Source organism: Melitaea cinxia, chromosome 2 (genome assembly GCF_905220565.1).
Source record: "Melitaea cinxia chromosome 2, ilMelCinx1.1, whole genome shotgun sequence".
NCBI lineage: Eukaryota > Metazoa > Arthropoda > Insecta > Lepidoptera > Nymphalidae > Melitaea > Melitaea cinxia.
In genome coordinates this window covers 15,929,328-15,943,285 of record NC_059395.1, presented here as the reverse complement: position 1 = coordinate 15,943,285, position 13,958 = coordinate 15,929,328, and the positions used below count along the sequence as shown (strand labels likewise).

Below are 13,958 nucleotides of genomic sequence, written 5' to 3'. Positions count from 1 at the left end.
GCCATCGGTCGGCTTTATAACTTCCAAGGTGATAGTGGAACTGTGTTATTCCTTAGTCGCCTCTTACGATACCCACGGGATAAGAGGGGGTGGTTATATTCTTCATTGCCGTTACCACACAGCGTAGCAGATATAAATATATGTACATATATTATAACAATGTATAACCTTCGTAACAGTGTTATCGTCATACACCAAAGTGACTTTCGCTCTCGGCGACAGTTGAGTGACGATAGCGTTCCGCGGGGGCGAGCCCGTGAACACTCTCTGTCCGAGTCTGATCCGCCAGTCCATGCCGCCTACAACTCCTAGCGCTCCGGCTGGAAATTAACATATATATGAGATCGTTTTGGTAGCTGTGGTGACCGCTGCTCTTGAGAAAACGATTAAAACACGGGAGTTTTTATTATCTTTATTAGGGACTTTTATACATATGTACATGACACAGGAGTTAAAAGCGTGAAAATGTTTAAAGTTTTTTTTTAACGCTTTAAGCGCAAGAAATTACAAAAAAATTTAAAAAACTCTTTATTAATTGTGGCGTGTTCATATCCATTATCCATATTATCCGTTAATGAAAAAAGTGTGTGTGTGTGCAATTGAACACGGCAGAAATGAAACTCCTGGAAAGTCTCAGCAAGGTAGGCCGTTGCGATTTATTCTGTCGACGATGACCACGGTTTTGTGAGAAAGGTCGTAGGCATCCTGCAATACGCGTCGCTTACGCGTTTTGAGCTGTAATGAATTCTATCTCATCTCTCCTATACATTTATGTGTCTGTTTCTTTATTAACCGAGTTCCAAAAAAGGAGGAGGTTCTCAATTAGACTTTTTTTTTATGAATGTTACTTCAAAACTTTTGTGTGAACTTGGTCTCATTTAAAGTTATTTGAGATCTAACAACTACTTTTCGAGTTATATCCAATATTGCGTTTTTACTTAACTATTTTTTCGTCGACCTACGTTGTATTATACCCCATAACTTTTTACTAGGTGTACCGATTTTGATAATGGTTATCATGTGGTCACATTTAAATTTCAGCGAGATCTGATTACAACTTTTGGGGTAATCTTTGATAACGTGTATTTACTTGACTATATTTTCGTCTACGTTGTATTACTTGTCGATATAATTGAAGTCGTTTTTTTTTTCGTTTACGAGCAAATACAATTATCTTGACGCATTTTCGTTTCATCGAGTTACAAATCACAAAGATCCTAAAGAAGTTAGACTTAAAAAAATTGAAATAGTTTTACTTTATAGAAATTAGGTTTGTAATTTATAAGAGTAAAATAGTAAGCTTAAGTGTCACCATCTGAATAGTATTGAAATCTTTCTTATGTTGTTACACTGCGGTACAATTAGCAAACTATTAAAAAATATAAAAATTGAGTACGAATTAAAGAATAATGCATACCTATAAGACAACTGTTAAGAGAGGGTGGCGATGGTTTTATAGTTTGTGTTAAGTCTTGACTCGTGTGTGGCCACCAATGCCAATCATTTGTTATCTGTAACAAGAGTTGTAAAAACAGTGAGTTTTTTTAACACTTTTAATTGTATGAAAATAGTGTACATTTTTAATTTAATTTTAAGTACATCAAAATAAAAAAAAAAGATTTTAGGTGAAAAAATTCATTCAAGTCATTTAAGCCAACTAGCAAGCTAGGCTAGTTATTTCTAGAGCTGTAGTAATCAGTCGCTTGATTAATAATTTAGTGCATAAAATATTCCATACTAGCGACCCGCCCCGGCATCGCACGGGTGCAAAAACTATCAGTGTTCCTCTACTATATTGTGCATGTATTATACATATAAACCTACAGAACAACAGACAGAAGGAAGCGACTTTGTTCTATACTATGTATAGTGATACATTAAGCTAGAAAATTACGTTTTATTAAACAAAATTTTGAGAGTAAATTATTGGCCTAATTTTTTGGGCTAGTGTAAAGTAAGCTCTTCTAGTTACCGTCTGTGCAGCTAGCTGCAGTTTCTCCAGCAGCAGGGCGGTGACGGGCCCGTGCCACGGCGGCGCGGCGTGCAGCTGCCGCACCAGCGCAGCGATCGCCGCGCACGTCGCGCCCGTGTAGCTCGCGGTCGCGGGCGCGCGCCATCTGTTGTCTGATCAGAGCAAACTTTTTGTATTCAAAATATCCCTATCGGCGTGAATATGTTTCAGTCAGTCAGTCAGTCCAGCCTATTGCAGTCCACTGCTGGACATAGGCCTCCCCAAGTTCGCGCCAGAGATCCCGGTTTTCGCAATCTTCATCAATCCACACCGGCAATCTTACGTAGATTGTCGGTCAAACGGGCCGGAGGACGTCCCACACTGCGTTTGCCAAGACGCGGTATCCACTCAAGGACACGTCTACTCCAACGATCATCGGTCCTGCGACACAGGTGACCAGTTCACTGCCACTTCAATTTATTAATTCTGTGAGCTATGTCGGTTACTTTCGTTCTTTCGCGGATAATCTCATTTTTAATCCTATCTTTCAGAGAAACCCCAAGCATAACCCGTTCCATTACACATTGAGTGACTTTAAACTTGTGGACCAGTTCCTTCGACGCTCGAAGACTTTTGTTTTCAAGCTTTTTTTTAATTGAGAAGGATCTTTTATAGATGTAAATCTGGTGAATGCTTAGTGGACTTCAATATACAAATATAATTATATAATGTATATGGCGATCGGTTTTAAATTAATTATATTGGAAGCCATATGTAAGTAATGGTTCTATCGGACAGCGACAGATGAAGAAAATATAATTTAAATATTATATAGAATTTTACCTAGTACTTACCTACTTCTTCTTCATCAATAGATGCCACATAAGCAGCTGTAAAAGTGTGTATATTAGCTCTCAGAGCCGGATCAGTTACATGGGTTTCCAGCCACAGCCTTCCCGCTAACGCTATAAGCTGTGCGGTCACTGTTCGACGCCACTCAGCGGTACCAGTATGTTCAGTCAACACTCGACGTAAAAGCCAAAGTGCTTGGATCTATTAACCGAAATTTAAAATTATTGAAAATGTAATAAAGTTTAATGTAACAATAGTAACAAATGACAAAATTTACCTGTAAGTATACAAGATCCTGGGAAATTGGTCTATCTGTAGAAGAGATAATGCTGTAACAGAGCTCGAACCATGAATCAGTGCATAGTGAAACCCGTATTTCTGGACTTTGAGCACTCGCTGAAACAAATTTAGATTTGGTTTAACTTTGGAAACACAAAATTTAAAAAAAATGTTTAGAAATAACAAAAAACTTTTTGTTTATGTTGTAATAAAACAGAATATTGGTATAATTGCATCTAAAATATTTATGAGCTGTGTGGATATTTATTTGAATCTTAATTTTACTTTAAAACTATTATTACAGCATTATTACTATTATGCAGTAGTAGCCTAATAAGTAAGCGAGTACCTCAGTACTTTGCATGACAGTCAGAAATTAAATTTTCACGGTAAAGAAAAGGAGGCTACAGAAATAATGTAGTTGCAAAATAAATAGCGACAGTGAGGAACAAAAAAAAACGTACTCCTCAAGAGCGCGAGCGCGGTGTGCGTTTGCGCCGCGAAGGCGGTGGGCGGCGCGTAAACGTGCGCATGCGCGAGCGCCAGCAGACGGCGCTGCAGCGCGGCCACGTTGCGGCGCGCCGCCGCGCCCGGCGCCGGCGCGCGGCCCGCGCCCGCGCACAGCGCGCGCACCGCGCCCGTGCACGCCGAGCGCACCTCGCTCACCGGCCACCACTCCACGCTGCTCTCCACTGAGGAACGCTCGTGTCATGCCTTTATCTATTTTTTTTTTTATCTATATAGACGGGGATGGCAAAATGTTCGCCATTGGTATTTAAAATACGAACCAACTTTACTTTTTAATTCTTTTGTGTAATCTCAATATAATATTAGAACAAAGCAAATTGAAAATACGTTAGTAATTTTTTTTTTCTAAATAGTAAATTAAATAAGACTTTTTAGATTAAATGTAACCTAAGACCCCTAACTTATTTATAAGATTAAAGTATTGGGCCGCAACTCCTAGAAGTAATTTTATGAATCCAGGTTGAACTTACGAAGCTATAGAATATAAGATGAAAAATTACAAATTTTTTATTGGTAACAGAATTGCATTTACTGATGCTGGTCTGCTTCTGGAGCAATTTTGCTACTACTTTATTTATTATTTTTAAACGAAATTATTCAAAACAAAATTTTTTTATTCGAATACAATACAAAACCGCTTTCGGATTGTCATTACTAAAATACGTATTTTAATAATTAAAATGAAGAAAATATCAAAATATATTTTTTCTTTGTAGTAAATTTAAATAAAACATATAAAAAATAAATTTAGTGAAAAAAAAATCGCAAATTACCGTTTCCTTGCACAGTTTCGTCAACAGACGGCGGCGGTGATGGGGAACGTGCAAGTTTTAGATCATATTTGCCCTCCTTGCCCATTCGGTACGAGTTTGTACCTCCTGCGTCCCAAGCGACGCGTATCCACCCGTCTTCACCTAGTTCCCCAATCACGCGACCTTCTCCTCCAGGTACACCGTCCTATTAAAATTTATAGTGAAAAAACGAAAGTACATACATTTTACTTATTGCAAAAGTCATATATACATATATAAAATCTAACCTGGTCACCCCATTTCCAGTCTTTTCCGCGCACTACTCGTGTCCCGATTTTCAAAATTGAAGCTAGTTCCGGTCCTGACAATGAGGCTCCTCTTGCTCTAGCCCCAAGTCTTTCGTCCTCATATATGATCAAACATTCCGCTATATAAATAAAAATACAATGAACTAACATTTTATATTACCTCAAACAATTTAGTACTATACTCCTAATTGTACTAGTATAGTACTTACATTTAGATTTAAGACCATTACATATAATAGAAGAATGTTGAGAAGTGTCGCCACCAATTTGTTTCAATAAAGTCAAACAAGAACTCAATGCCCCACCATTGATTAGTTGTTCCAATTCTGGACCTTGACATCCTTCAATGAGTAATGATAGAAGCGTTATTAAAAACCTTAAATAAAACAATATATTATAAACCTGTTATGTTTTGAGTAGATGTAAATTTTACGAAATGTATTTATTTTGCCTACCTTGCTCTTGAGGGTCTATTCAGCAAAGCATGCGCGCCATAATTAGCACTCATTTTTAAAGGTAAGGTCTGGTTTTGCTCACCTTCTAAGACTCTCGCTTTAAGTTCTATGAGAACAAAATCCATTAACTTGGACCTTTCTAACAAAACCATGTATTTTATATACGGTATAACAGATTCGATGCCTTGCATCGGCATTGTTAACGGTATCGATGGTTTTAGAATAGCATTCGGTACCGAATCTGCGATTGATGCTCCCAACATACCAGATAGAGCTGCATATTTGATACTTTCTGACATTGTTTGAGAAGAATGAAGAATGTTGTTAATAATAGAATAACCAGTTCTTCTGATTTCTGCCCTTTGTACCTGCAAATTAAAATTTAAACTTATTTTATCTACACTTGTTTAGTTATATTTCATGTATGTATGGACCATATTGTATACCTGACAGTACATAGCTCGCCTAAGATTATCAATATCACAAGGCTCTTCAGTCATAACAAAGTCAATAATAGCAGCTGTCAAACTTTGTTGTTCCGGTGTCACTTGTTCTAACATCCAATATAAATCTAAAACACGGGATATATATTAGTCGTGATTGTGACACGTGAAGATCCTGAACTGGACTATGTTATATAAAGAAATATATGCATAAGTTACATACATGAAAGCAATATCAAAAAGTAATACCTTTCTCTTGGCAATTAAGCTTTGCTACCCAAGCATTAACGAATTTATTTCTCTCCGAATTGTCGTCATCTTTTTCTTCATCAGCAACTATTAGTTCATTCTTTAAATCGTCTGCCATAAGCATAACTTGTTTCTCACTTTCCAATGATTCTTTGAGTAATGAATTATCCGTCATTTCATTTATCGAACTTATCGATATTTCGTTTGTAGGAGTTTTGTCATCGTCTTTGTCTAGAGGATCATCCCTCTCTGTAAGCTTTAAATCACTGCGACCTTCGTGTCTCATGTCGTCATAATTAGAAGCATTTTTCAAATCTTTTTCAAGTGGTTTATCTTTTAATTTCAGTTTAGTTTTGGTTTGTATATAAATGTCTTTTGAAGCGGGATCACTTGTACATTCCAACGTAAGACTAGCTTTCGGCGGTTCAACAATTATTGGTTGTACTTCATCTGGCTTACTTTGACTGCCAATCGTAGATTTGATTAGAAGCGCATCTCCTTGTAATAAGCTGCCCGTCGCTTTAAGCATACTCTTGCTCAAGCTATTTTGTCTATTTCTCAAGTCTTTTGTCGTTTCAAAGCTAATGGAAAAAATGATACACGTATGTTTATTGTTTATTCTGTTAAATAGGTATAATTAATTACATGTAATCGATCAGATGATGATTAACTGAGGTAGGGCACAGCAGGAATTTCCTGCTCAAAATATGGAGCAGCCCGACTGGGGTAGTAGTACCTCGACCTTACAGAAGACCACAGCTAAATTACACTGTTTTCTAGCAGTATTGTATTTCTGTTGGTGAGTAAGGTGACCAGAGCTCCTGGGGGGGATTGGGGATTGGGTCCGCAACGCGCTTTCGATGCTTCTGGTATTGTAGGCGTCTATAAGCTATGGTAATCGCTTACCATCAGGTGAGCCGTACGCTTGTTTGCCGACCTAGTAACATAAAAAAAAATGTAATCGATCAAATTTTTATTTATACTTGCCATTTATTAAACGTAGGGGATTTTGCCATTTTCATGACTCTCTGGAATACTCTCTTAGCAGTGGGAGCGCGTTTCGACGGTGGTCTCGCCAGCAGCGCCGACACCGCCGGCGATATCGCGGCGCGCACTTCATGTAAGAGAAATCTCGCCCTTTCTAATGGAGCTGCGCATACCTGATAAAATATGTTCAATTATAATAAATACATTGACGGTAAAATAGTGCATATAGTATACTAGGTAGTAGGTAGTAATAGGTCATTTTCAAAGTTGTTCATATCCAAATTTAAAAATAAATCGTACAATACTTTTCAAATCTTCTGCTATAATTGAAACTATTTAATTCCTGACAATTAGTCTAATATAATGTAAAGTTCTTAAAAACGATTTTAATTTTGTCTCTATTTTAGAAATAGGCTATTGCAAAATATTTACTTTTAAAGTCGGCGTAGGTGGAATTGAGGAAAATCGGTCGTGACTAATTATGTAAATTACATAATGAATGTATCATCTATACAAATAAATAAAATTGGAGTGTTTGTTTCTAATATTAAAATAACCGCTTTTTACTAATGCATATGTACCAAAATAACATTTTTTACAATTTTTGTCGGTCTGTCTGTTTGTTCCGGCTAATCTCTGAAAATACTGCACCGATTTTGACGGGGCTTTCACTGGCAGATAGATGATGTATAATAAGGAGTAACTTACAGGAGCTACTTTTATTTTATAAATTTATTTATTTCGCGAACTGAACAATATTTTTTTTAACCCACGCGGACGAAGTCGCGGGCACAGCTAGTTTAATATAAAATATCATTACCTCCTTATAGCCTCTCGACAATTGTTGCCGTGTACGCATCAAAGTCCATTTACTTTGTTGCACAGCTTTTACTATTTCCGACATTGCTGGAGATAATTTAACCTCACCTTTTTCCATCTCTATAATACAAAACATACACATACGAATAAGATACCTAGTTAAACTTATTAGTTAGGGACCTTATTCTTTAATTTATTATTAAATAAATTGCTATAGTTAATTATACAACTGTACCTGCAGTAGCAGTGGCTAAAGCGTGCTCTTTTAAGCCTGCATGGTACAATAATGCTGCCAGTAAAGCTCGACGTAATTCCTCCAGCGGATGTTCTGGAGGAAAGTGTGGAGCACAACCTTCGCGACGTTCACAAGCCCACCATAGATGTAATGCTAATGGATCCTAAAATTTTATGAAAATAAGGGTGTTTTGCATGTAATAAAAAAAAAATCAAGTTAGTAAGATATTTTAAGAATTTCGTTTGAACGATCACTCAATAATCTATCTGTAATAACTTCTGAAGCCCAAATTCTTTCTTTTTTTTAATTCGTCTGTTGTCTTAGGCGGGTATTCTATATTTAAATTCAGTATGGATTTCTTTGGAGAAAATCAAAACTTGTAATTCTTGTATGTGTAAATAAAGTTCGCTACATACACATACATACAGTACATTTTGATTAAAAAAAATCATTGACTGTATACTGTAAATTTTATCAACAAGCCCTGTAAAAGCTAAGTACCCTCTCAACTCTTAAAATTACTATTACTCTCTAATGTCTCCTTTCAAACTCTGTTACAGTTGTTCAAAATATCTATCTACTCACGTGTAACTTAGGTTCTGCCAGAGCAAACAACAAAGAATCGGCTCGAGCGGTTGAAATCGTCACATTAATTTTTGGCACACGTGTGGCGCGAGCTTGGGGCGGGTGCAAGGCGTTGGACAGGAGTGTGGAGTACGACGCGTGCGGAGTGTCGCTGGCGGGGCTGTTGCCGCCTGTCGAAGAACCGCTACGAGCTTCTGCCTTCTCTTCCTCGAAGGGGTTTGCTGGTTGTGACGTCTGTGACAATATTGTAAGTTTTTGAGAATATTTGTTTATATTGCGATTTATTGTTTCTTTTTACTGCCATTCCATTAATTACAGGTTTAAGCAACTATTATCTCAATAAAGTCTAATTTGAAGAGTGGGTAAACTAGTCTTAGGTGAAACTTTTTGTACAATATTTTTATTTTTATTGAAATTTAGAAATGTTTCCCAAAATGAATCAAGTTTTGGTGACATATATAAATGATCTGTATAAATCAGATCAAAATCAAAATATTGAATTGGGAATCAGGATGTTACAAGCTGACTTTGACTAGCCCGTTGACGCAGTTTGTAGTGACCCTGCTTTCTGCTCCGGGGGTAGTGGGTTCGATTTCCAAACCCGAGTCTGTGTGTAATATATATATATATATATATATATATATATATCTGTCTGAGTCTGTGTGTAATATATATATACATATTTGTATATATGTTTATCGAAAAAAATATATATGTAGCTATACCAGTCGGCTGTTACCTATAACACAAGGATTTAGTTGCTTACTTTAGGATCAGACGACCATGTGTGTATGTGTTGTAAATATATTATTATATGAATCAATCTACCATTCAATTTATTATACTTTAAAAAACACATGACAACTTATTATAAGTTACAATAATTACTATTAGCTTACCAAAAGACCGCCTCGAAGAAACACAGCGGCTACATAGGGCGCAGCTTCTCGCTCTGCTTGCTGCACGGGCAGAGAGCGGGCTAATCGTAGTCCGCACTGAGACAAACCAAGGGCCAAGTGGAACGCGCACGAGGAAAGTATGTGGTGTGCGCGTAGGCTTGATGTACTTTCCTATTTAGTACACAAAATATAAAGGAAAATTAATCGAACAAAATATTTCAATTCAACTATAAACTAGAATCGATACAATTAAATACGCTTACATTGCACTTGTGACTGTGTATTTGACTAGTGAACATCCCCACACACTTCTCCGTGATCCGCGACAAGAAAGCCGCGTGAGGCTCGACACTTAGAGCTGCGGTCGCGTCGCACCCGCGCAACTTGCGGACCAGTTCCACCGTACTAGCGTTCTCACATTCGAAATTTTCAACGTCGAATACGTGCCCGGATATTACTATCCAAGATCCGCCCTCTTTGGTATGGTTTTGTAGATCACACCTGTAAATATTATATAACATGGACTTCGAATATTATGAAACCATCCGATATTATATACCATCATCTAAGAATCAAGTGTTTTGGATTTCTTTTTAATTTGCTCAAACAAGAAATCGATCTATTACTATTTCGCAATATCGAATACAACTAGTAAATTGGGTCGTCCTAAGTAAATGTGTGCAGCGTCAAAGCTGCTTTGAATGTATGGGTCAAGAGAATATAGGGGGAAGGGTGCGATATGGACTTACTTGCGTATAATACTGTTATTCAGCTGATGTCTCCTAGATACGAGTCCAGGCCATCCTAACAGGTCTGAGTCTAACTTAGCTGCAGAGGGTAAGGTACGAGCCGCTTCGTCGCACGCGCGTACAATCTTCACGAGGGAAGTCGTACAGTCGGCGAGTGCGATAGCAGATCTAGCTGCGCATGCAACCACCCATACTGCTAACTCGCTCATTACACGACCTGGTTGATTAATTTTAAATGTCACAATTAAATAGTAAATAAAAAAAAAAAATTATTACGAATACAAATTGAGAAGATTAACTAGAGAAAAGCAAGACCAAGCCATATGAAGACCATTTGGGCCACAGGAAAAGTAAAAGAAAATCCTTAAAAATGATTTAAAAAAATGAGACTGAATATGATATTTCCTACGATAATTATATTTGACTAGTGACCCGCCCCGGCTTCACACGGGTGCAATGCTGATACTAAATATACTACAGAATGTCTTTCTTTATAGTGTGAAGCTAGCTTATGACATGGTTATTAACACAATAACAACAACATTCAAATATGCGTTGTTAGATTACACGTTGTTACAGAATGCGTTGAAGAAATAAAGGTTCACTGCGCGTTCCCCGTAGGTGATAGCGTGATAATTTGTAGCCTATATGTTGACCCGACTTCTTAATAATATTCGGGCCAAATTTAAAGTAAATCCATGCAGTACTTTTTGAGTTTATCCCGGACATACATACAGACAAACAGACAAAAATTCTAAAAACTATATTTTTGGCTTCGGTATCGATTGTAGATCACACCCCAAGTATTCTTTAAAAAAAATATTCAATGTACAGTTTTGACTTTCCTACCATTTTATTATATGTATAGATAATGTTTTACTACACAAAGTATTTTAAAATACAAGTCGTTATCCTCATAGCGCCAAATATTTATGACGTTTTTTTTATTAAATATATACTAACCAACAATATCGGCGCTGATTAAGTCGCACAAAGCGACAAGTTGCGTGCTGTCCGCCGTGCGCACGGCGCGCGAGAAGTGGCCCAGTGCGGAGCGCACGTGCTCGGACAGCAGCGCCGCATACTGGGTCAGCAGGGCGCGCGCGCCGCCGCGGCTGCTGCGGCCCCCGCGGGACCACATCGCTTCACTTAACAGAAGCCTACAAACATTATATATTTATACAAGTATAATCAGAATTTTTTTATGCTCATAGAGTACTAGGAATGTATTTTAATTTACCCATCTTCACATTCACTCAGGTCACTTCAGCAATCGATAATTTATTTGAAAGTATATGGTACTGGTTTCTTATCTAATATTAAAGTTCCTATTTTTATTATTTTATTATTCAAAACATACCTTTGAAATCGTATGAGAAGATCACAACTTGGACTGACGGTATCTTGTCCTTTAAGATCATCTGTTTTAGTAGTATCCCCATTCATGACAGAGTTTATATGCATTTGAGTCTGACAAGTGGTGTTGCGTATTAAATGTTTCACCTAAAAATATTGGAAGATTAGAAAAGGATTTGATTAGAAAAAAATATTTGTATTACATAAAGAGTAGATATAAAGCACATACTAAATGCATCAGAGGAACGGAAGCACCGTTTTCGCAGACTGTCGCATTGTTGCTTATTTGATACTCGTCAGTACATGTCGCTGAAACGAAACGTTTATATAAAATTATAGATGTACAGATGGACAGTACATTTATACGTTCAAAAATATTATCAGTATAGATATATAAACAAAACTCGGCGCATTTCGGACTTTATATGATTGGGAATATTTATCATACTTTATTTGACAGTGAAACATTTGCCGATGTTCGAGCAACGTCGGTATAATAACTATAAAAATATATAAACTTGATATGTATTTTTAACCGACTTCCAAAAAAGGAGGAGGTTCTCAATTCGACAGAACTTTTGACTGGGTGGACCGATTTCAACATTTTTTTTTAATCGAAAGGTGGTGTGTGTCATTTGGTCCCATTTAAATTTATTTGAGATCTAACAACTACTTTTCGAGTTATATCTAATAATGCGTTTTTACTTGACGCTTTTTTCGTCGACCTACGTTGTATTATACCACATAACTTTTTACTGGATGTACCGATTTTGATAATTCTTTTTTTCGTTGGAAAGGAGATATCCCTTTGGTACCATGATAAGGAAACCAGGATTTGATGATGGGATCCCAGAGAAATCGAGGGAAACTCTCGAAAATCCGCATAACTTTTTACTGGGTGTACCGATTTTGATGATTTTTAATTTAATCGAAAGCTGATGTTTATCATGTGGTAACATTTAAATTTCATCGAGATATGATTACAACTTTTGGACTAATCTTTGATTATGCTTATTTACTTGACTATTTTTTCGTCTACCTACGTTGTATTACTAGTCGATACAATTGAAGTCGTTTCTTTTTTTTCGTTTGCCAGCAAACAATTATTTAATACAACGATCTTTTTATAAGCATGTAATATTACTATATTAATTTTTAATTTGTCGTAATTCATACAAGCACATCGAACACATAGTCCCGCACGCCACAATAAGGTAAATCATTTTATAAATGATTATATGTAATATACCTTGAACATTTTCACTGTCATCCGACATCGTCGTCGCAGGTGAACCGCGCTGTCCCGTAACTATGTCTATTTGATCGTACTCGCTAAAAATAACAAATGCTCTTTATACCACACGACTGAAGTAAAACTTCTTTATTTGCCCCTACAGTGATATACGAAACGTAACTCTCTCTCTCTTTCGCTCTCTTGCTCTCTTTCTCTCTCTCGCTCCCTTTCTCTCTCTCTCTCTCTCGCTCTCTTTTTCTCTCTTTTTTTTCCCTCTCTCTCTCTTTCTCTCTCTCTCTTTCTCTCGCTCCCTTTCTCTCTCTCTGTTTCAATCTTCACTAACTAATATATGCCTCTCAACTTTCATTCACCTCGCCCGATCGCACTTTTCGTAACGCTATCGTCACGTCAACTTGCTCCCCAAGTCAAGCGTGCGTAAAGAAGTTTTACTTCAATAATATTTTATTTGACCTGACATTGTAACAAAACTTTAAATTCACAACTAATTAATGACGATACATACTCATCCAGTTGTAAATGATTGTAAGAATCAGATTGATGCGTTTGAAGAGCGTTTCTTAAAGCATCGCGTAGACCGCCGCCTCCCAAGAGCGACCAAACAAGGAGCTCCGTCATGAACCGAGCCCCTGTGCTGGCGGGCACTGAACCTATTATTATGAAACCAAAAATTAATTAGATTCACTTAATACAATATGTGATTTATTTTTTATATTGGCCTTTTCCTCCATGGAGAATGTAGTCGATGTCCAGCAGTGGGGTATAACAGTCTGAATCAATTATTTAAAAATAATTCAAAGGAATGAAAAGATATCTATAAAACTTTATCGAAAGACATGTAAGCCCAATGTAATGTTATCACTAGAACAGTGTATGTAACATAATGCACATAAAAATATATTGCAACTTTGTGGTTTGGGCATTTGTTTACATTTTGTTTCGAGAACTCCCACACACACTTAAATTATTATATTTATTTAATTAAATATAAGAAATTAAGTACAAATCATCATCTAATTAATAATTACCTTGCGGTAGTAAAGAAATCAAATGCTGCGCCCGTATCCGCGGCGTCGGTAGTAAAATAGGCCAGGCGGCGGCCAGAGCCTTCCTCGCCGCCGCCGCGGCCGAGGGTCCCACCCTCCCCTCCACTAAGGCCACTAAAGCCGAGTGCACCCCGGCACACCACGACCGACTTTCAGAGTCTAAGTCCACAGATTCGTTATCTCGTGCGCATTGCCATGCGTGTACCTAATATT

The 13,958-nt window shown here is 37.2% G+C and overlaps 1 protein-coding gene across 1 annotated transcript in view; it reads right to left on the bottom strand.

The window, feature by feature from the left end:
- Positions 1-13,958, bottom strand: part of LOC123665765 (probable E3 ubiquitin-protein ligase HERC2) — a 58,021-nt gene that overhangs the window by 36,113 nt on the left and 7,950 nt on the right. Inside the window, exons 17-41 of the mRNA XM_045600029.1 lie at positions 13,728-13,950; positions 13,205-13,349; positions 12,686-12,779; positions 11,677-11,742; positions 11,452-11,594; positions 11,055-11,251; positions 10,092-10,308; positions 9,606-9,843; positions 9,343-9,513; positions 8,444-8,677; positions 7,859-8,021; positions 7,625-7,743; positions 6,805-6,977; positions 5,818-6,398; positions 5,572-5,696; positions 5,126-5,493; positions 4,880-5,046; positions 4,650-4,789; positions 4,384-4,567; positions 3,547-3,774; positions 3,081-3,199; positions 2,806-3,004; positions 1,973-2,124; positions 1,418-1,511; positions 169-320 (exon numbers count right to left, since the gene is read on the bottom strand). Coding sequence (XP_045455985.1) covers positions 169-320; positions 1,418-1,511; positions 1,973-2,124; positions 2,806-3,004; positions 3,081-3,199; positions 3,547-3,774; positions 4,384-4,567; positions 4,650-4,789; positions 4,880-5,046; positions 5,126-5,493; positions 5,572-5,696; positions 5,818-6,398; positions 6,805-6,977; positions 7,625-7,743; positions 7,859-8,021; positions 8,444-8,677; positions 9,343-9,513; positions 9,606-9,843; positions 10,092-10,308; positions 11,055-11,251; positions 11,452-11,594; positions 11,677-11,742; positions 12,686-12,779; positions 13,205-13,349; positions 13,728-13,950 — 4,692 coding nt within the window. The remainder of the gene's footprint in view (positions 1-168; positions 321-1,417; positions 1,512-1,972; positions 2,125-2,805; positions 3,005-3,080; positions 3,200-3,546; positions 3,775-4,383; positions 4,568-4,649; positions 4,790-4,879; positions 5,047-5,125; positions 5,494-5,571; positions 5,697-5,817; positions 6,399-6,804; positions 6,978-7,624; positions 7,744-7,858; positions 8,022-8,443; positions 8,678-9,342; positions 9,514-9,605; positions 9,844-10,091; positions 10,309-11,054; positions 11,252-11,451; positions 11,595-11,676; positions 11,743-12,685; positions 12,780-13,204; positions 13,350-13,727; positions 13,951-13,958) is intronic.